A 24644-nucleotide genomic window follows, 5' to 3' on the forward strand; every position below is an offset into this window, starting at 1 on the left:
TATATGGCAGCCAGTATATTTTGGTGGAAGAAGAACCAGGGAAAACGAATGAGAAGAACCACTGATCCACTGAAAGCTACTGGCATGCTTTTTCACATGCCCACATTGGCTGAGCCCAAGACTCAAACCCACACAGACAGAGGTTTAGTAAATAGGTAAATTCAATGATGTTTGTGAGATCATTGACATAGGATGTTTTCTCACAATACTACTTAGGCTTATTTAGTAAAATGTTAGCCGTTAAATTATGTGATTCAGGTGAGTGATATCAGGCCCACTTGGGTCTCATAGTTTTGATAACAAAGATAGAAGATATGAAGTTTGGAAACCTGGCATATTTTTTCATTTATTTAAAATCACATTTTAAAAAAAATTTGTTCTTTTGTAGCCCTCATAATCCTGAAAGGGACAGATCCATGGTGCTAGTTGGCACATTGCCAGATCCTCTCAAAATCAATGTCACCAGGTTAGAATCTCGCAGTATTCAGTCTAAGGAAGATGAAGATGGACATTTCTCCATGATCAGCCCTCTTAACCAGAGACGTACTGGTGTGATAATGGATGGTCTTTCAGAGAGTAAAATCAACCTCCGCTACATCAAGAGAAAAGCAGCTCCCAATCCTCCCATGGCCAATGGTCATCTGATAGCCAATGGGTTTGCTAATGGAGCTGATCACAGTATGTCCATTGTAGAAGAGGAGTACAATGGCAGTCTTGCACCAACAAAACTCAACAGTCGCTACACAAACTACATTCCTGATGAGTTGAGTCCGACCCGGATAAATCAACGTTACATGAGAGTGGGCAAGGTCAACAAGGGACATCAGGGTGTAGTGGCACAGAAAATCGCAACAAGGCGTGATCAGCAGCAGAATTTAGAGAAGATGACTGCTGCCTCTGATTCAGGTCAATCAGACTGGTCCCACTGGGTGGAGGATGTTTTCAGTAATGCTTTGAATGAACATGTGGATGCCCTGAGTGATTCTCGGTCCCTGGAGAACAGACTGAAAGGTGGAGGGAAAGGGGTGCCAGGCCCAGGCATGCAACAGCAGGTTGGTTGTCTCTACACACTTGTGTGTAACACAGGTCTCACAATGAACAGTCCAGACCAAGATCTGCTATCTCATTACACCAGAAGATCTGGGTCTGCTCTGCACTTTTGAAATAAACACACAGACCCTGATCTGTCAGCACATTATACAATCATTATGCAATGGCTCATCTTAGTCCACATTTTTTTTTGTAAAGCCCATCTCAACATAGCTATCATTTTTGTGCCAAGATTTTGTCAGTGTTTAAGATTAATATATATTCAGCTTGACAGGACAGGGTCTATTGTTTGCAATGGATGCCAGTTATTAGTTTAATGATTCATACTGAAGGAAGATCATTACTTGTTTTAACTCTCAAGAAATCTCCACTTAATGTTCAAATTACTTCACATGAAAAAGACCTATTTCCTTGTACATTTTTTAATAGTTTCATTGATGATAGCCAATTGTAAGCACTTGAAATGGTCGAATACTGTATACAAAATATGAAGTGACATATTTAATATACATATATATATTGTAATCATTCTGATATATCTACTTGAGAACTTTAAGGGGGGGATTATAATAATAACTGAATGTACATTTTCTAGTTTATCCATGTAAAGACAAACTTTAGGTAAAATGAGAAGAAGAGACAAACCACCCTTCCCCCAAATTGTATATTTAACTAGAGGTTACATTCACAGAACTGATTCTTAATCATACTGGTGCAAAGTTGGTAGTTTGATTTTGGATTTAAGTGCCAATTTTTTTAAATCTCAAATCCAGTGTGGCCGCCATGGCAGCCATCTTGAAAAATCATGGATAATTTGGCAGAATTAAAACTCAACTCATCATCTCTTGTTGGTAATAAATGAATATGTTTCCAGTCTGACCTTCAATATAGTGACAGTCTAGAAAATACTACTCCAAAGAGATAGTCACATCATCATCAGCTTTTAAACAAAATAGACTTGTCATGTTGATCCCAAATCTGGTATCAAATATTGCCAGCATGGAAGCCATCTTGAAAATTTGTACTCTTTCTCCTTATAAATGAAAAGTCATACTGAAGACTTCTTCTGATGTTTAGTTGGTCCTGAATGAAAATAATGTTGATCTGATACCAGGTATGGCCATGAAAATCTTGATATATCTACTTTTCCAGACTGAATGGCATTATTGACATGTGGTTTTCACCAAAAGACATATTTTATCTAGCTGATTTTAAATGAAACTGGTGATCATTTTACATCCATTATGGATGCCACAATGGCCATCATGAAAATCCTGTTTTTGCTACTCCCCCTGACAGGATGGTCATATGGTCAGTGTTTTTACCAAAATATTTGTAATGTCCAATTGTCCTATATGAAAATGATACTGATCTTGCATCCAATTAAGCCACTGCAGTGACCAATTTGAAAATAAATTATTGCTGAGGAATACCAGAGATGGTTTAAAAACTCCTCAGTTATAAAGAAGAAATAGTCTTATCTTGGATTCCTGAAATTCTCTTTAGCCAATATGGTGTTGGCCCTATTGAGGACTCTGGTTATATATCCATCATAATTATGTTTTCAAAGTAATATCTATTAATAATTTATCTAAAACATAAAAGATGGACCAGCAACAAATATCCAGTTATATGTAAGAATGTTTTTTTAGTTTTTCAGTGTGTTTGCATTGTTTCTCTGTTTTCTTCGTTAAAACATACTGGTACATCATGAATTTCAATTTTCTTAAAAAGAGTGTGTCTTTTGATTATCAGATCCCACCACCACAGCCTAATTTCAGTGGAGGTCTTACAATTCCAGTAAACCAGCCATTAACCAGTCTGCCCACAGGAATTCCACAATTTAGCTTTGTTCCAACAAGTGAGTATATTGATTGGACTGTAATCAGATGACCATGCCACCTTGTAACATGAAGCAATCAGCATGGCGATATTTCTTCGATTCTTCCATAAATCTCTGAAAAATTATTGTCCAAGTAGTTAAAAAGTTCATCATGTGTATTTTTCTGTGATCAAAATATTCTTTAATGTTGCAGCTGATTAGGATTTTTACCTATCGCATTTAAGCAAACCTGATACTTAAAATAATTACAACTCTTATATTATTTGGTTATATTAAGAAAATGCAATTTTCATTTAATTCCTTTCATCAGTGAAATCGGATCAGTATTAAATTTGTCTAATTTTTTCACCACCTTGATATTGCTTTGCTTTTTTACCCAGTGATATATTAAAATATATATCAATTGATATCAAGCATTTTTTATTACTTTTGTTTAAACATGATGTCTGTTTTGTTGATGGGATATTTACACAAAAGTAATTGTCTTGAACGAAAGACAACTACATTTCCCTTCCAGGTATATATGTATGTATGAGTTTATATGTATATAAACTTTCCAGATATTTGTATGTACAAGTTTATATGTATATAAACTTTCCAGATTTGTGTATGTGTGAGTTTATTTATATGTATGTAAACCTTTCAGGTATGTGTATGTTCGAGTTTATATGTATATAAACCTTCCAGGTATGTGTATGCATGAGTTTATATGTATATAATAAACCTTCCAGGTATATGTATGTACAAGTTTATATGTATATAAATCTTCCAGGTATCTGTATGTGCAAGTTTATATGTATATAAAGCTTCCAGATATATGTATGTGTGAATTTATATGTATATAAACCTTTCAGGTATGTGTATGTGTGAGTTTATATGTAATAAACCTTCCAGGTATGTGTATGTGCGAGTTTATATGTATATAAACCTTCTAGGTGTGTGTATGTGCGAGTTTATATGTATATAAACCTTCTAGGTATATGTATGTATGAGTGTTCACATTGTTTTGTTGAGTAATTAATCATTTAAACATATTATAGTTGCTAAATTATGCAAAAGGTATTGGGCTACAAGTTCTCTCAACATCAGATAAGCACTTCCCCATAAAAATACACATTGATCAAACATGACAAGTGGCAGATGCAAAAGAAAAGAACAACAGCATTTTAGGTATTCTCATAGTTAAAGGATAAAAGCTCAAAAAAAAAGGAAAAAAGTGGAGAGATATTCAAGGCAAGTAAACAATGATGTTACCAAACTTGGGAAGGAATTGCATTTAGTATGTAATGCACCTATGTCACTATCATTAGGTAATTATACAGTCTGAAGTGAAGTAATGTTAATAATAGCCTCTATATTCAGAATAAAATGAAGAAACAGTTAAAACACCTTATGGAAGAAAGAATTAAAACACCTCGTGGAAGAAACAGTTAAAACACATCATGGAAGAAAGAGTTAAAACACCTCGTGGCCTTAATGCACTTTTGAAACTAACATATTCAAATTTTGTCATTTGTAATAAGTAGATGTTCCATCTTTTTCTTTCCAGTGGTGAACACTGCCACAGATGGCTATATTCAGCAACTATCAGCTGCGCAGCAAATGGCCCAGCAACAAGCACAACAACAGGCCCTGTTACAGGCATATGTAAGACATGTTACATTATGATAACCTTTAAACTGTAGGCCATAATATTTCTTCTTTTAAGACCTGATCTTTGTTTAGTGCAGGCTTTTTTCATCATAAAAACTAATACATATTATCATAGAGATTCTAAAAATTGTTGTGACAGATGTACTTGGGCAAAATTTACAGTAAAAATGTCAGAAGAGGTTAATAAATAATTAAGTTTATGACGGTTTTTAATGCATTATTTGTTATATCATGCCAAGAAAATGGGAGCTAAGTGCCTTTCTCAAAGGCTTACCGAGTCCACCAACCCAGGCTGACCTGGATGGGTTGATTCTAAATAAACTATGCTACCACAACTCACTATATAAATAATTAGAATTATTATAACACCTATTAAAGATACATCGGTCAACCAGTAATTTTGCTACACTTTGATTTAGACACCTGTATCACTGGTTGTGGTTGTATCGCCATTGTTCAAAACAACTAGAACTTCATTATGATGAGACATGAAATTACCCCAACCCCAACATTTTTGAGAAGTTAACAGTTGTAGAACTGAAACAAATGTATTTTTTCAATAATTATGCATAGATTTAAAATTTAGACAGTAACAAAAGTCTTTTCATCATCATTTTAAATCTTCAAGAAGTACCAACATGTCGTCACATTTACAATCCATTGTTTAGTTTTACATCATCTGCATCCAGTTGCATTAGTGAAATACTTCAGTGCACCAAACTGGACCGCTCCAGTGGCCAAGTGGCTAGATCGTCTGCCTCAGATGCGGATCGTCATGTGTTAAAACCCTGGCATAGTCATACCAAAGACTTAGAAAAATGGTACTAACAGCTGCCTCACTAGGCACTCAGCATTAAGAGGTTAGTGTTAGGACTGGTTGGCCTGGTGTCAGGATAATGTGACTGGGTGGGATATGATGTGATTTGTCTGTGGCATGATGCCCCAGTGCTAGACATCACTATAAACTGCCACACTGCACATACTGTAGCAATATGACTGAATTTTTTTTTAAAGCTGCATTAAAAATCCAGTCACACAAACACACAGTGCACAAAACTGATGGGATGCAACTTGTCCACCGCAAGTATTAAACAAATTTTTCAAAACAAGGGCTCAATATACATGCACAATACAGAATAGATACATCATAACACATTTATGAGAATATATGTGTGGTGTATCCAGAAATAGGACATTACATTTTCAAACATTATGCTGTGCTTCATTGCATATATATAAACTTCTTGCAGTATAAAAAGTAGTTCCTATAATTATAAATGTTTTTTAAATGTATATTAAAAGCCGAATCAGTACAATATGCTAATTGAGCTCTATCAACTTATTTATGTGACTTCAAAACATTACACTTGATGTCACATGAGATTGGATGTTACATACAATGCAGTGATGATACAGCTGTCCTGATCAACATGTTGTACTGATAATGAAAGATACAATATTTGCCATAAATTTATAAATGTGTGCACAGTTTGCAGTAAGTGGAACAACACTGTTTAGTCAAAATGATTAGACACTCAACCATTACACTATCTTCTGTGATGTGTTCCTGATTCGTTAGTGATGGCTGCATGCATGCTCATTAACTTTTTTACCAATTTTGTACACATTTAGAGACATTTGGGCACAAAATTGAGACAATTCTTGCAAGTTGATGGTTTTTGCTTTTAAAAAATATATAATAAAAAGGAACTACATTTGAGTAGATATACATAAATATTTCACTTTTGAAGTGGAAACATTTTGAATTGTCCCTTGTGGCTTTAGCATTCATGACAATACAATATTTCCACTTCACTCACAAAATTTTTTCATAAATCTGTTAAAAAACAGATATCCTACTGACTATACTACTTTCTACAGCAATACCACAAATTCGAAACATTGCCTAGATGATTTGGAAATAGGTGTAAAAAGAAGGGAATGATTTCAAATATATCAAAGACCAAAACAGTGTGACCCCATTTTAACAGTGGTTGGGGTCCATAGAACCTGACCGTGTTATAGATCGAACCATGTTATAACCAAGACAGTTAGCTGAAAAAAAATTATGCATGTACCTAAAATGGGGGGGGGGTAATAAAAGTGGTACAAAAACTAATCGGAAATGCACTTGTATATTGACAACTTATATTTGTATAGTACAGTCCATGATGCATTTGCTCTTTACCACATGTAAGTGCCTTTGGATGCCTCTACCTGATTTACATCACTTTAAACTGTCAGACTGCAGACATCATAGTGATATGACTGAAAAATTGTTAAAGCTACAGTAAAATAAGATCACACACACACACACACCCTTCTGCTAAAGGTTGGTCGATTTTCATCCAAGGCACAGAAGTTCATGTTCCCTTTATTATTTATAATACCTCAGAAAACATCCTGCAATTGGGCTTAAACTCCACAAATTAAAACAAGGCAACCAATTAATAGATTACCATGTACACATCTTGTCATTTAGATATATCTATGTTGTGTATCATCTTTTGTCCATGACTGTAGATTATACTTTAAGATAGTGGTCATTTGTTGTTTATATAGAAACTTTTGTTGTTTAAGTTGTAACATGTTGACTCGTCTTTTGTAAGTTCAAAACATTATAGGTCCAGATTTGTTTACAAATTTGATTAGAATTTACATTAGATTGATAGGTCAATTAAAAATGCATATAAATCAGGTCTTGTTCATTCTCTGTCTTTGATCAGTTTCTGGAATCCAGTTGTTAGCAGATTTTACAGCTGTGTTCAGATATATTTCAAGAGGAATTATTTATTTAGATTATTCATTTTAATTACTAAGTGCTCATTTCCTTTTGGATATAAACTACTTTGGGACTATTGTGAACTCGTTGAAAAACATTCTGGATTGCATCACTTGGTACATCAGAACATTCAAGACTATTAGAAGTTTATTTTAATTTTTTTACTTGTGATAGGACATTTAGGATTATTTGGGATTGTAATTCACACTACTATAACTGTCTCTTAAATTTTTACTTATTGTTGGTTTCACTTCTTTGTTACTTAATTTAAGACCAAGAGTTGTAACAGGTTCTTTAACAGTTAGAATTATATTGTTCTGCCACACTCATCACAATGATCATTGCAATGGTAGAACATCACCAGTCCCCACTAGACTGGTTCTGACTGGTTTCTCTAATCTATTTTTATACCACAACAATACCATATTTGTTTTTATTCAATTGTTTAAAAAAAAATTCTTAAATTTTCAAACGTGGTAGATTTCAACTAAAAACAGTATGTGTGGTAGACAGCTTTAAAAACGTTGCTTTTTTGCCTAATTCAGATAGAATCACATGTATAATTCTTCATCTTTAATTAACCCTAAAATGCTTTCCACTAAGCCCATGAAACCAAGAAGTTATTCATGTCATGAATGAAATTATTTTATACTCTAATAATTGGTCTTTAGTACCCATGCCATTTGTGTATAGGGTATGGAATCTTGCAGCAGGAAGTAGGCTCAATGAGAAGCAGTTATTCTTTTCCTAGTTTTGCACTGTCATGACTTCACAGCATATGTATTAAAATTAAAAACTTGTTCAGCCTTCTAAAGCTGGAGCTTATCAGTTTCATTGGTATGAGGCAACTAAGAGGGAATGACTCCTGTCAGTGGTACATCAGTCAGGTACAGGTTACTGTGCTGGTACCAGTCTACAGCTGGGTAGGTTGTTAAGTCATTAAGCACTGCCAGTCACATAAACATATGCCTTGTGTGTGTGTGCATCTCTCTTGTGTAAAATTATGGCATTGGTGAAGATTACTTGCAAAATTATTTTGTTTTATTTAATGTTGTAGCGTCAGCAGCAAGTACTGTTGCAGGCAGCATTGCAGCAGCAGCAACAGCAGCAACAACAGCAGCAGGCAGCAGTGTTACAGCAGCAACAACAGGCAGCAGCAGCATTTCAACAGCACCAACAGGCAGCAGCATTACAGCAGCACCAACAGGCAGCAGCATTACAGCATCAGCAAGCAGCCATGCAGGCCAGCCTACAGCAGCAGCAGTTTCAGCAGCTGTTGCAACAACAGCAGCAGCACCAAATGAACCAGCATCAGCCCCAGCCTTTCAACCAGACCATGCTTAGTCCAGATTCCAGCTTTAACTCAGGTGCTGGATGTAGTCTTGTATTGCTATGCATGTTCTCAAATCTTGGGGTCAAGGTCAAAGTCTATAAACCAAATATAATACTTAGCATTTGTTTATTTTAATGAAATTTAGCATGCTAATGTTGACTCATGTTATGGACCTGACAGTTCCATATTAGTGGTTGTACCATGTTATGGTCCTGACAGTTTCGTGCTAGTGGTTGTACCATGTTATGGTCCTGACAGTTTCGTGCTAGTGGTTGTACCATTTTATGGTCCTGACAGTGCCATGCTAGTGGTTGTACCATGTTATGGTCCTGACAGTTTCGTGCTAGTGGTTGTACCATTTTATGGTCCTGACAGTGCCATCCTAGTGGTTGTACCATGTTATGGTCCTGACAGTTCCATGCTTCTAGCCATTTTTTAAAAAGAAGACTACTATATAAACTCGCTGACATAGTCTAATCAAACTGCAAACAACAAAGATCCTGATCTGGTGGAGCATAATATGCCTGTAGATCAGGCTCTGTGCTGTTTGTTCTACTTATTACTCCTAATAAACTGTACAGACCAGATTTGCTGGTTTATTTTATGATGTCAGATCTGTGTCTGTGCTGTTTGAAGTTGGATTCATCTTATTAGCGAGTATATACTGCATGTTTTTTTTAATTTTCAGACTTGGAGCTTGAGCTCGAATTTGTACTCGGTAACCTTTGAGAATATAGGTTCAAAGGTTATGATAGGTGGAAGTCTTCCTAGACTATGACTGTGATTGGTTTATATGGGGCTCGCTCTGTTTCATCAGCTTGAACTGACAGTATGATGGATGGATGGAAAGTCCTACAACCATTTCATTCTGAATCCACTTCATATGGGTTTCCTTTCGCTGTTATATTTGTATTGACAACTGTATAGAAGAGCAATTCTGTGGTTGACATGGTATAAGCCATCATGAGAGGCTAGTTATTTTGAACTTGACTATATGGAGAAGAAGAAATTGAAAATATACAAAAATAAATTTATTATATCTCCTCCAAAGAGTTTTTCATTTTCTTGAGCAGATACATTACCCACTCATAATATTATAAGAGAACATTTTTTTTTCCATCAATTATTTTATCTGATCATGTTGTATTAGGATAAGTTTCTTTGCTACTTCTGAAATGATCCCTCCTGGAAATATGGAAAAACATCTCCATCTATGTATTATATAGACAAAGGGAAGCAACTCTTATAGTCATTCTTTTTGCTAGGTGGCTACTGTTATATGCATTTTAAACCAGTTTTTACTTTCATTGCCATGTGCTTAAAAATCTTCTGACAATTCAGTTAAATTTAATAAATTTTATAACTGTAATCGCCCACATTTCTTTTCAGAATACTTGAGACAAAATGTTGTTTTATGTGATGCATGCAACATTCACGTTAATTCTGGTGAATTTGTTGATATTTTTGCAATACTGTTCTTGATCGTCATGTGATTTATTTAGGTTAATATAAAATTTCACCATAGATTTTTCAGGCACTGTAGTTTTCAATTTGGTTTTACATTATTTTAATTTTATGCACTTGTTTGATCCTCATCATCACAGAGTGGACAAACAAGTGCAAGAAGTGTAAACAATTTAACGTCATGAGGATGGACACAAATTGTATCTATGAGCAGAAATACTTATTGGCACACTTGTGTAATGTTTGTGCACTTGGTACAAAAATACTTGACCCAACATTTTGATAAAGCTGCTCAGGGACTGCAAAAGTTTACTCACTTTATTACATTGTAAATCATTGATTAGTCTCAATGGGGATGTAAGATGACCTCTCCACTCTTGCAGATGCAGAAACAGTACTAGAACATACTGTATATCTGTATCTGCCTTGGAATCACATGATTAGTATGACTCAAAACAGTTTTTTTGTTGATGTGATGACAAGTAGAAATGCCATTTCTATATTATCGCAATGGTGTAAAGTCTATGACCTTACCAATAAGTTGTGATGGCTTTCAATCATTAATTCCATCTGTGCAAGACAATATAAAAAACAAAACAAGCTGTATATGAAGATTGGCAATTTCACAATACAATATGGATGGACACTCAGTTCCAATATGGTATGGACTATTACCGACCCATACTGCATCAGCCAGCTAGACGGCAAAGTATATATTATCATTGGTTTGCCATTCCAACTGCTTACAAATAAGCAGCATATGATTATAATGGTCAGGAGCATCTCGTCTCCAACCAGCAAGCCAGCCATCAAGACATTTTGTATAACCAATATGGAATGGATAGAGGGTCCACATTGACCACACTACAGCACCTGGCTGGACTGCAAAACATACGTCATCTCTGGTACACTTCTCCAGCTGCTGATCAACTGGTCTAGTTGTAGAAAAGAGCTTTTTATGTATACCATGGTCATAATTCTGCAGTTGTTGTGCCAACTGACCAATTGACCAAACCCACCATTCCTAATGAAATTCCATGTGAACCTGCATCACTTACAAAGCCATCCGAGTCAGACAGACTGTACTGGACTGGCATTCTTTAATGTGTTCACTAATAATGCAGACCTGCCAACCCTTTTGTCATAAGTTTTACAAGAATGACCATTCAAATACAGACTTAAGGAAAAGGAAAAACTATGGAAATGTGATTGTTGTGGTATAATCCAGATAATTGGCTCATCCGTGTTTGATTTGGATCCAGGTTTCATTATTAGCAATTGTAGAATTTGTCCAGGAATGAGACTAACTTTACACTGGTACCACAGATGTTTTAAACTGCATATATTTTGATACGTAGAGCATCTGCTTGATCAAACTGTTGATTATGGAATTTTTAACAAATGGCATCTGGGGTCCCGAGTGGCCGTGTGGTCAAAAGAGCTCTCTGTTACGGATCAATGCTATCTCACCTCTGTCTGCATGGGTTCGAGTCTCAGATTCAGCCTATGTGAGTATGTGAGGAAGCTTGCCAGTAGCTTCTCATGGGTCAGTGGTTCTTTCCGGGGTTTTCCCGGGTTCTTCCTCCGCCATTAATACTGGCCGCCATGTATAGCATATTGTGTGCTAAAAAATGGCGTTAAACCCTACAACAACAACATACAATGGCATCCAGCTACCAATACACGTTAAAGACAAATGGGAAAAAAGCCTCTTAAACAGTTTTAATAATCAGTACAGAATAATAAAAAGGAATATTCAGATTATTGTGAATAAGAGCAGGAAGGGACACAATTACATTTATTGGACATCAAGTGTTAATCAGTGTCATGTGATAGGAAGTTAATAGAATCTATGTTAGGGTTTGGACTGAGACAAGGAATTCCCAGTCGAGGGGTCATATTATTTGTCTCCCCATGAACCTATGTAACCCCATGACTGGGACTTCCTTGTCCTGGCGAGAGTATTTTTCTCACCAGTTTCTTCACTAAATTAAAATAACCCTGCATCCTTGCAATTTGATTTAACCTCTTGGCTCATGCACTTAAGGTAAATTGTTTGAATTCATCTTGTTTGTTTAATCATAAAGGGGGATTTTATTTAATGAATAAATCTAAAATTAAACCAGTCTGAAAACTGAACTTTTAAAATTTACATTAGGCAGGTTTGACACTGAAGCTCTGTTATGAACATGACCAAATGAATCCAAAATTTTTTTGTTTCAGTTGGGTCAGTCTTTTCACAGACAAATGGTACAGCTGTCCCATTGATGGTAGCAGTTAGCCAACCAAGCCAAGTCACTGCCCACACAGGGCTTCCATCTGGAATTGCCATGACTACAGTCACAGACACTTCAAGTGCTCCCAAAAGGGTCTACAAAATCAAAACTCACTTTGAAGGTCAAACTGAAAGGAAAACAGTAAATCAAAATCACTTTCCACCACCACCACCACCCCAGGATCATCGTCCAATTGTTTCGTACAACGAGACTCGACGTGTCACACATGAACAAGTGAATAAAATGGTTCCATCACCACCTCCACCTCCACCTCAGTTTGCAGATAGAGCTCTGCCTCCTGCACCTCCTCCCCCTCCCCCTGTTCCTCCATCTGCCTCAGATCCAAATTTTGATAAGGATAGGGGAACTTTTACATTCAAGGATAGAAAAGGTCGTGCCAGGACAGTTCGAATAGGAAAAGTGATATGGCCACCACTTGCAGACAATTTTGTAAAAGAAAAAAGAGAGGTAGGGAAATTGGAAATTGATGAACAAGTAGCACGAGAATTGGATGAAAAGATTCGACCATTGAATCAAATAAAAAAGATTCCACCACCAGAAAAGAAGGTAAGGGAGCCAATGGAAGCTTACATAATTTCCAAGAATCTTTTAGTACTTAACATGCAGCTGCTGGTGTATTAAATTTACAAAGTTTTCAAAGCAAGTTTGGTTGCTTTAATAGGTCAAGAGTTGCTATGATGAGCCTGCTGACTTATTTTAAATAACATTAATTTATATTGATAATGGGAATAACTTTTCATTATACTTTTTTTAGGTATCATTACATTTTTGCATGTAGCTCACTTTTGTGTGCACTGTCATGAAACTATAGGTATTAACAATGTGCAAAAGTAGGTCACATTGACCTATTATACTAGTTCTGGTAACTTTGCAAGGTTTTTGGATTATCCTATTACAGAGCAGCCAAGATGCAACATTCCAGAGGATTTTTCAGAACTAACATAATTTATTGATGTCAACCAATTGGAAATTGCAGTTCATATTTGTTCATTTATTCAAAGAGGTTATTTGCTTGCTTTTTATCCTTTAAAGTCCAATGACTTTTATGATGGCAAAAAATCCTAGGTTGCCAATTTGTTTAGGACTAAATATTTTATGGCATGTTTTAAACATTTACTCCCTATATTAAACATATATACATGCTTATTAAGTCAATTTGACTATATGTTCACCCCCATTTTGGGGCTGCAAAAAGAGAATTTCTCTATGACTATACTAAACATCAAGGTGTTTTTTGCAAGTTAGATCTGTCTGAAATGGGGGACATGTTGTCAGTGAGTTAGAGTTGCACATGGGAAAAAATAAACAAGTCAAACTGTATAAATAGACCAAAATAGGACAAATAGACAAAACCATATGTATTATTGAGTTGAATATTTACAAATAAATTGACAACTTAACAGTTTGTCCATCTTCATGTAATGAGATCCATAATGCTTAAAATTTTCAATCCATTTATATAATAAATCCATGCATTGATTTATATCATATACAGGAGTAAAAATTATTATCCAGAATGTGATTCACAATATCTCGTCATGCAGTAAAACTTGTCTTGAAAGACCACCTGTCTTGAGAGACCACACTCTCAGTGCACAAATTTATTGATTATATAGCATTGTTAACTGTTATGAGAGACCACCTGTCTTGAGAGACTATGATTTTGGGGCAAAAGAGGTGAAGACAGGTTCCACTGTACATTAATTTCAAAAGTAGTAGTATAAAAAAAATTAAGTCGATATTTTTTGTGATGTACAGTATCCTATAAATTTTGCTGTCTAATGTCATCTGGTTCAAAGTCCAAGAATTCATCTTCATCATGGAGTTACCAAATAAAGTTCCAAACTCCTCCACTGTCATCCAGTCAAAAATATCACCTGATTTGCAGTCTTCATCTGATTCATCATCCAGTTCTGATTCTTTGTCTTTACTGTCATCTGTTGGTACTTTGATGTTGGTCATATCTCATATGTAACCTTTCACTTAAATGATCCATCATGTGCATTATATTTTCATTTGTAAACCTGCCATTAACCAGCCTGCCCACAGGAATACCACAAATTGGTGAAAGTACCCAAGTTTAGGAATTCATGATGTGTGATATCTAAGCGACAAAGTACACTGTAATTGACAGAACGATGACTATTCATAAACTTGGACCATCATTTATATAGAGCAGTGCTGTCCAGCCTTTTTGACACCATGGGCCACTGAAAAATGTTTTTCTTGAAGTTGAGGGCCGCAGTAGAAAACTGAAAAGCAATGACTATATAGCTGCTAGAGCTCTGGCGGGCCATTTAAAATCAGCCCGCGGGCCGCGGGATGAACAGCACTGATGTAGAGGTTGAGCTTCGGGTCTCTAAGATGCACTTTAATCATACAGTCTTTGAAATTTCCTTAAAGGATTGCCTCAGTTAAACAAGTGTCAGTTGTGCGGTATGATCAAAGAGGTTTGACATGACATTGAACAAGTATCTAGGCAAACTTGAATTGTCCACTGAGTAAAACAAAGCAGTGCATAAACTATTTTAAATTTCAATGCTTATTTTTAATTTTTATTTTGCATGTACACATTTTTCAGTTTCTCAAACATGAAATTAAATGAAGATAAATAAAGACTTCTTAATTCACGGGCCAGTCAGAGTTTACCCGATAGACCAGAGGGTGTCATCAGGATATTTTACAGTACATAAACAGTGTAATTCATGCTTAGCATCACTTGTATCTGTCTTTATTCCCCAAATATTAGATGCAGATTTTGCTTTGTTTTTTCCAAATCAGATTCTTCTAGATTAAATTTCATCTAGAGTTGATGCATGCACTCAGGAGTTACTGTTTTTCAGTGATTGATCTTAAAAATTGATATCTTTTTAATTGATATAATGCATTTAATTTATATAAGGTACATACCATATTTTCACATATATAACTAGCACACAACTATAATCTGCACCCATTTCTTACCTGTGAAAAGACTTCGGAAAAAAGTTTCATATATATCCTGCAATCATGTATTGTCTGCATAATCTTAAGTCCTGATCAAAATCATTGGATTATTTTCATAAAAGTGTTATTTGGACTGTAGATGCTTTACTTAGGTGTTAAAAATTCATTGTTAATATGCATGTCCCTTTATGGCACAATCAGTAACAGTTGACTAAATGATACAGAAGTTTTAAAGTTTCTAAATGCAAGTGTTGAACCAAATACTACTGTTGTTTATTGTTATCATTCTGAAATCACACTTTAACTGGTTACAAAGAAAACAGGAAAATTAAATAAATTTATTGCATTTACAAATAAATTGTATTAACTTGTAACAGTTAATGATGATAGTCCCTTAACAACCATTAACTCATTTTCATGTGTCATTATGATTGATAAAATACATTGATCTGTTAGTAGAAAAAATGAAGGTGTCCCAAGACTTAAGATATATGAAACAATTGCTATGATTTTATGCCCCAACATTTTTAGGTCATAAAAAATTACATTTGAAAATAATTAAGGGTGTCCCAAGACTTAGTGTCCTTTGATAAACAGTCATTATGGTATTTCAGATTTTAAAACTTTTTGCTATATCTCGCTTACAAGATGACCCATACTCTGGATTAATAATTTTTTTTAGTAAGAAGGTTGACTTATATGGGTATATGTAGTAGTTTGGGACATCTGCAATTAAATATTTTGGTAAATTCATGAAGAATGCACAGTTAAACCATTATAAAGAAAATGTATGAGATAGTCATGGGTTGGAGGATCAGTTTTTTTTAAAATGTTTTGATTTAATAGTACATGCATGTGGATATCTGGCTGTTACAAATGTACTCTTTATAGAAAGTCAAGGCCTACTTCATACAATGCTTGACAATTTATATTTTTCTCATGCTTTTCAGGAAACAAAGAAGACCAAATCCCTTGCAGAAACAGTCCATCTTGCTACACTTCAACTTTTAGAAAAGAAGTTGGGTGGGACCAGTGTTGCTGTGGAAACAGAAACACCAAAGCCTCCAGTGCCAGAACCTAAAGTGGAGGGTGAGACCAATATGATTTTGTGTGATGTCTGTTAGTTTTTCATTGGTTCATATAGCTTGCAAGTTTCAGCCAAGATTGCAAATTATGCTGGAGTTTTCTGGCTGCAGATTCTGTCATCATGCATTTAAGATGGTTTAGTTGCAAAATTTGCATCCCAGAGCTTTCTGAGCAAATTTTTCAACCACTGCAAAATTTGAGGAAGCTGTCAAGATTCCTGTTGTTTCTATTTTTTGGAAGAATTCTTTCTTTATTTTCCTATTCTTAGTTTAACTACCTATATTTTGAATATAAATGAGCTTAAATTTACAGGCAAGGTTTTACCACTTGTTTGGCTTCTAGGAACATGTTTCTTCTGAGTTGTTTTATATTATCCCTTTGAAAAATAGAATTATAAAGCATTTGATATTGTTCCAATGCACACAGTAATAGGGTATTTGGTAGCTGTAATTTCCTTTGACTGGCTTAAATTGATATGCAAGACAAATAAGGATAATGAGAAATGAAAATAAGCACAAGGTATTTAAACTACTAGTAATACTGAAAATGATAAAATAAAAATAAAAATACTTGTATATGAAAATTTAATTTAATATTTATTCGGATTGATCAAAACATTTGAATCCTCCTGAAAGCACATGTCTTGTTATCAATGCAGTTTTCCTCCAAAAGAACAACATGCCTGCAAAATACTATTACTTGAAGTTCGATTATTAATGAAACATGATTTACATACGCTCATTGCAGTCGAGTATTAAAGCTCACCTTTCACCAATTTTACGACAGAGCCACAGTATCAGCATTATGTCAGTCAAATCTTATGGTACACACAGATGCTTGTCAGGTAAATAATCCCCAAATTGTAGAATTAAATAAGTGCAACTGTTTCAAAACCACTAGTAATTAGGTTCCAGTTTTCCATGATGTTTATGCGCTACAGTTAACCATTCAGTGCGAATTGGCTTGATTAATGAGATTGCAAGGTTCACTTATACAGTGTAATGATCATTACCAGTAACATGTTCCGTTTCCCTGACGGCCTTCATGACCTTTTTAGCGTATCAGTTGTGGAAGTGTGATTTTGATTCTTCTTTGTAATATTTATTTATTGTCAAGTATATTGGCTGAAGTTGGTCTGTACATGAAGCTGCCACAAACTAAGGATTCCATGTTGTTTCAATTTCCTTATCATCTGTACACTTTGGTGACATCAGTTTCCTTTGATGTTCATGATTCATGAAACCACAGTGTAAGTGATTGATCTTGACAGGTGTTTTATGTGTTGTATAGAGGTGGTAATATCGTTGTCATATTGTTGGCTTCCATTAATGTTATTCACTCGGATGAAAACATGGTGTAAGTATTGAATTTGTTAGGTCTTTTTTTATTGCTCATACACATGGTAGTATTGTTTTAAACACCAAAACAACAACAACCTTTTACATCAATTTATTCTTTCTTTATTTGGGGCTTTTGTAGAGGTTAAACCAGGAAATTGAATGTCTAGAGGAATCAGATTGTTTACAAAAATCGGATAAAAAATTGTATGTTGGGAAATACCATTTAGAGAAGAGGACAATAAATTGAATATTGTGTGCATATGTTCTTGTTTACTTTTTTAAATGATAACTTTAATATTAGGTTGTACTTGTATACAAGAAGCATTTGAGATTGCTGAGATTGTTCATTTTTGTTTCTTAAATTATTATTTGAATTGAGCATGGACAAACCCAGAATTTGAGCATTGACATTGTTTTGTTTATTTGTTCTATTTATTCTGTGTTTGTTACCTTATTCAGTTAAGAAATCTGATAATATTATCTAGCCAGTTAGGTCTTTTGGATGCAAGTATTGTACAAAAATAGTTTTCTTGTCATTTGCTGATTGTAATCTCACAAAGCGCCGTCATATTACCAGCATTTAGGAAATCATTGTTTTATTTTGTTTGTTCCACCAAAACTAAAAGCAGTAAACATGATGTAGCAAATTACCATTTTTATTGAATAAGTAGATAATCAGTATTTTCTAAAAAAACTGAAATATATTGGAATAAAGTTGGTTTCTAATGGAGAGTGCAGTGTTTTGTCTTAATGTGATATATAAGTAAAGACTACTTTTCTTAGCCTGGATCTTGGAACTATTGAATCACTTGTCTAAAAAGCGTAAATATGCAGCTAACCCCAGAATATTCCCATCAGTTATCTTCATTTTAAGAAATCTTCCTTTCTTCCTGTTATTTTAATAATTCCTTTCTATTATAACAAGTTTTCTTTTACTTTTGAAGAATTTCTTTAAATGTTTTAACTCTAATGCACTTGACAGCTTGCTTAAAATACCTCCATCTTTGTTGCTGATATGTCTAGGAGCAAGTTCTCTCTTTGGACCAATAGACACTCTTTAGACTGATAGACACTCTTTGGACTGACAGACTTTTTGGGACTAATAGACACTCTTTGAACTGATAGACACTTTGGATTGATAGGACTTTTTGAACCAATAGACTCTTTTTGGACTGATAGACACTCTTTGGACCAGTATACTCTTTGTCTGATAGACACTCTTTGGACTGACAGATGCTCTTTGAACAAATAGATCGTCTTTAAACTGATAGACACTTTTTGGGCCAATAGACACTCTTTGGACTAATAGACACTCCTTGGACTGATAGATGTTCTTTGGACCAATAGACTATGAAAATGCATATAGTAACATTACCACATAACAAGGTGAATATAATATGTACTTGCTCACAAGTGAGGTCAAACTTCAAACTATAGATCCAGATCTGCCATTACATAATACACCAGTAGATTAGGGTCTATATTGTTTCTTCCACTGATTAGTCTTAACAAACTGCACTTACCCAGTGCTGTTGGCACCTTTTGCAATGGAAAATCTGGGACTGTGCAGTTTGTATTTGCAATGGTCTTGTAAAGAAGTATACCAGTACAAAACTTGACCAATAGAATGCATACTCTTGTATATTTTTGCATCACCCTTTCTGGATTAGAGCTGTTGAATATCTAAATCATGTGGCTTATGGAAAAAGAGGAGAATCTTGTTGAGCACCTGATTGAGAAATAATTATATTGCACTTGTTGCATCACATCACACTATTGGGTTGTTATTTGATATACATGACAATTTATGATCATTATAATAATGAGATAAGAAATAAAAAATGCAACTTCAACAGTTATCAGTTTGAATTTAGAACCGTCTTTAAAATGTTTCTTGATGCAACTACAAAAACTAAGTTAAATATTTACATATACAGTGCCACCTCCCTCTTTGCCCAAGCGTCCACCTCCTTCCCGCCCTATAGCAACACAGACAAGTATGAAGCAGATGGTATCGGAGATTGTTCAGGTGGAGCCCAAACCAGAACCTCCTGAACCTAAACCTGAGCCAGAGCCTGATCGTCAGATGATAGACTATGCTGCCCTGGAGCGTGTTCTGACAGAGCTCTTCCTGCAAGATAAAAATGCTGTCTTCCTGACTTACCACAATGTACCCTGGACTCTGCAAATTAGGAAGGAGGCAAGTCTCTAAGTGTATTATTACTACAGCTTTACTTTATCTTTCCGTTTATCAAATCATTATTATAAATGTTGATGACCATACTTTTATCTGATGAAACCCTTCAAGAGTGGTTTTAAATTTTTTTATAGATTTTTCTTACCTCAAAAAATCTTAAATTTTGTAACTCGCATGGTCATGTTGTGTGGCCCAGTAGCCATCATGCAATATATGTTGTGCATTGTCCATTAGATGGTATGGTCCATTGTCCATCATATGGTATGATCTATTGTCCATCAGATGGCATGGTCCATTGTCTGTTATATGGTATGGTCTTTTGTCCAATAGATGGTATTGTCCATTGTCTGTTATATGGTATGGTCTTTTGTCCACTAGATGGTATGGTCCATTATCTGTTATATGGTATGGTCTATTGTCCAATAGATGTTATGGTCCATTGTCTGTTATATGGTATGGTATATTGCCCAATAGTTGGTATGGTCTAGGGTCCATCATGTAATACCTATTTTGCATTATCCGTCATTTGTCTGTTGATAATTGCTGGGTACCACTCTGGAGGCAATCCAGCTTGGACCAAACTGGGAATATGCTCTTATATCTTAAAAGTATGAAACAAATTCATTACTGTGCAAGATCAAGGTATAGTAAATGAGGTGATCTTACATCTGATTGGTTGTGCTTGTCACCACTGCTTAAAGCCTATTTCTGATCTGATTCTGATCAAGTGAGAATAATGGATATAAGTAAGTTAACCTTGCCGTCATTTGGCTGAGCCTATTACAACTCAAGGTTGATTAAACTTTAGAACTAAGGTATTAAGATAGTGGATAGGTACAATTATAAGACAGATGCATTGGATTTGTTCAGCTGTCCTTGTCAACACTTTTGTAGCTATTTCTGTTTAAGTTTTATCAGTCTTGGCCAATAGGCTTATGTCATCCAGGTTGTATTATGAGTGATCTGTGCATAGAAATCAGGTGATCTTCCATATAATTTGCTGAGCTTCTCATCACTCGAGATATTATTTCTGACCTCATTTTAATTGCTTATTTATGTGTTTTTATTATGAGCAACACCTATGCTTATTTATGTGTTTTATTATTATTAAACACCAATGCTTATTTGTGTGTTTTTATTATGAGCAACACCTATGCTTATTTATGAAGTGATCTTACATCTGATTGGTTGAGACCTTTTTTTACCAAACTGAATTATATTTTTATGGAATTGGGGCTTGGTAAATAGGTTCTTTTCAATTCAAGATCTTGGTTGAGCATGATTACAAATGAGATTGTATTAATGATGTGATCTTGGATCTGATTGGATGAGCTTGTTAACATTCTATCTGCAATATTTCTGTTGAGATGATGTGATCTTGGATCTGATTGGATGAGCTTGTTAACACTCTGTCCACTATATTTCTGTTGAGATGCTGTGATCTTGGATCTGATTGGATGAGCTTGTTAACATTCTATCTGCAATATTTCTATTGAGATGATGTGATCTTGGATCTGATTGGATGAGCTTGTTAACACTCTATCCACTATATTTCTGTTGAGATCAGACTTGTTAAATAGCCTTATCATGAGCAAGATCTGGGTATTTTTATAAGGTAATCTTGTATCTAATTGGCATAGCTTGTTATGACTCTGGAAACTGACAATCAGTTGGATTTATTAATATATCTTATATTATCATCATCTAAGTTCTGTTGTAAATGAGTTAAATTTTCATCTGATTGGCTTGTTACCTGACTGTATCTGAAAACTATATTTCTAATAAAGTATCAAGATTGCTCCAGTGGCCTAGTGGTTAGAGCATCTACCTCTGATGTGACAGAATGCGGGTTTGAACCCTGGCCAAGTCATACCAAAAGCTTTTAAAAATGTTACTAGCAGCTGCCTCACTTGGCACTCAGCAGTAAGAGGTTAGTGCTAGAACTGGTTAGCCTGGTGTCAGGATAATGTGACTGGGTGGGACTTGATGCTACATGTCTGTGGCATGATCACTATCAACTGCCACACTGCAGATATCATAGCGATATGACTGAAAAATTGTTAAAGCTACATTAAAAGTCTCACACACACAATAAAGTTTCAACTTGATAAATAGGTTTATATCATAAAGCTCTGGAATGAATTTGATTATTAGCAAGAGGCTGTGAACTTTAATTAATTTCTAATTAAGCAACAAAACTGGCATGACAACATTGGGAGGTTAGTTATGCAGATTATGTGACTGGTATCATCCCCACATTTGAGGAAAAAAACTAGTGAAACATTGAATGAGAACACATAAACAGCAGCAAATCCAGAGCTGAAATTGATGCAGTTTCTGGTGTTGTTTGTAGCTTGTTATACCTCTTTTGAATGGTTATGTATTGAATTCTTTTTATCTGGCCACCACATCAAGTTTTGGGGAAAAATGTCCAGCAATAGCCATTGGATTTTTGGGATCCCTGGTGGAAGGCATGTACATGTGATAAGCATGGTGACAGTCTTGTTCACTGTGGGTTTTTTTTAATAACAAAAGTTCAGCTTGTGTTGTCTGGTTTACAGTTCTAGTTATGTTGATTCCAGGTGTTCTATCCACGTGAAAGACTGGACAACCAGCTTGCACTGCATCTGGTATTCTGCCAGATAGTACAGGATGTCCACAATTTCGGCTGCATCCGCATCAGCAAGGAGGAGCGCATAAAGATGAGAGGCATGCTGGGTAAGTGTACAACTTACTTTAAATTCCTGCATTTCTTGGTACTATCCTTTTTCAATACTGCAATCCTACAGTCCATATCACTGCCCATTAGCATCAAGAAATTTGCATTCCTCCTCTTTTCAAGAACATTTTATTCATAATCTATGCTAAATCACTAATATTTCAAAGAAAATTATTTTTTAAATCTGCCTGTTAGTCATGTGATCCATTTATGAATGATGTGTAATGGAACAAAAGGTCAGGCTGTACACATGATCCAAAGTATCCAAGGCTTTCCAAATGTTCCCTTATATTGTTTTTTTAAAAAACTTTATTGAAAACTCTAGGTAAAGTATAAAAAAATACAGTTTAAACCAAGAGATACCAGCAAATACTGGATTATAAAAAAATATAGAAACTAATTGTTTGTTGACAAGATAAAATCTGCCATGATAAACATTGTATTTTATACAATATTATCGAAGACAATAATTTGAAAATTAAGTTGGAAGGATTTTTTAACAGCAGTGTATTAGTATCTCAGAGTAACTCCCCCCATATATTGTGACTCTTTATATAATATCGGTACCCAAATAAGTCAGGTCCCACTGCAAACGGCATAGACCCAGATCTGCCATTGCATAATGTGCTGGCAAGGCTTTTTCTGTGCAATCTATTAGGACTAATCAGTAGAATAAACTAGACCCAGACCTGCTGGCATATTTTGTGACAGCAGATCAGCATCTATGTTGTTGGCAGTTGAACCCAGCTTGTGAGTATATATGGTAAGGACATTGACACCAATAAATTGGCCAGATTTATTTCTTTATAGCTATGTAAAATATTTCACTTGATTTAGGTTCATAGTTGATAAGAGCCATGCTTTGGGGTCATTGTTGATAAGAACCATGTTGATGAAAACCATGATTTGGGGTCATTGACAACCAGTAGTAATGGATCATTGTTTCTTAGATTTTGAATTGATTGTTCAAGTGTCCTAATTGGTTAGAGCACCATCTTCCTCGGATGTTGGAGGTTGTGGGTTCGAGCCCTGGCCAAGTCATAGCAAAGACTATAAAAATGGCACTCTTTAAAGTTAATGATTTGTCATTGTGGTGTTATTTGATAAATGACAGTAATGCATTATATCTTTGGTATCTAGATATTTAATCATGGGAATGTTGATTTTAGGATGATTGGTCATAACTTGTTGATCACAGGGAAGGTTGATAACAAGGACTTTTGATCATGTGAATATTGATTACAAGGACTATTAATCATTCAAATATTGATCACAAGGACTAATAGTCACACAAATATTGATCACAAGGACTAATGATCAAATATTGGTCATAAGGACTAATGATCATACAAATATTGATCACATCACAAGGACTATTAATACAAATAATGATCACAATGTTGATCATACAAATATTGATCACAAAGACTATTGATCACATCACAAGGACTATTAATACAAATAATGATCACAATGTTGATCATACAAATATTGATCACAAAGACTAATGATCATATGAATATTGATCACAAGGACAATTAATCATACAAATATTGATCACAAGGACAACTAATCATACAAATATTGATTGCAAGGACGAATGCTCATACAGATATTGATCACAAAGAATATTGATCTTATCACAAGGACTATTAATACAAATAATGATCACATGGACTGTTAATCATACAAATATTGATCACTTTGACTATTAATCATTCAAATATTGATCCCAAGGACTATTGATCATATGAATATTGATTACAATGAATATTAATCATACAATATTGATCACAAGGACTAATGATCATACAAATATTGATCACAGGGGCTAATGATCATACAAATATTGATCACAAGGACTATTGATCATATGAATATTGATTACAATAACTATTAATCATACAAATATTGATCACAAGGACTATTAATCA

The 24644-nt window shown here is 34.8% G+C and overlaps 1 protein-coding gene across 2 annotated transcripts in view; it reads left to right on the forward strand.

Annotated features, from left to right (window-relative positions):
- The window catches only part of LOC149805795 (unconventional myosin-XV-like), a 180016-nt gene that overhangs the window by 98134 nt on the left and 57238 nt on the right, over positions 1 to 24644 (forward strand). For both annotated transcript variants that reach the window (XM_089950497.1, XM_089950496.1), the window contains exons 24-31: positions 389 to 1052; positions 2806 to 2911; positions 4443 to 4540; positions 8386 to 8695; positions 12349 to 12968; positions 16319 to 16457; positions 19732 to 19994; positions 22574 to 22709. In XM_089950497.1, the coding sequence (XP_089806623.1) occupies positions 389 to 1052; positions 2806 to 2911; positions 4443 to 4540; positions 8386 to 8695; positions 12349 to 12968; positions 16319 to 16457; positions 19732 to 19994; positions 22574 to 22709 (2336 nt within the window). The remainder of the gene's footprint in view (positions 1 to 388; positions 1053 to 2805; positions 2912 to 4442; positions 4541 to 8385; positions 8696 to 12348; positions 12969 to 16318; positions 16458 to 19731; positions 19995 to 22573; positions 22710 to 24644) is intronic.

This window comes from Sinohyriopsis cumingii, chromosome 2, assembly GCF_028554795.1.
Source record: "Sinohyriopsis cumingii isolate HCF-2022 chromosome 2, ASM2855479v2, whole genome shotgun sequence".
Classification (NCBI taxonomy): domain Eukaryota; kingdom Metazoa; phylum Mollusca; class Bivalvia; order Unionida; family Unionidae; genus Sinohyriopsis; species Sinohyriopsis cumingii.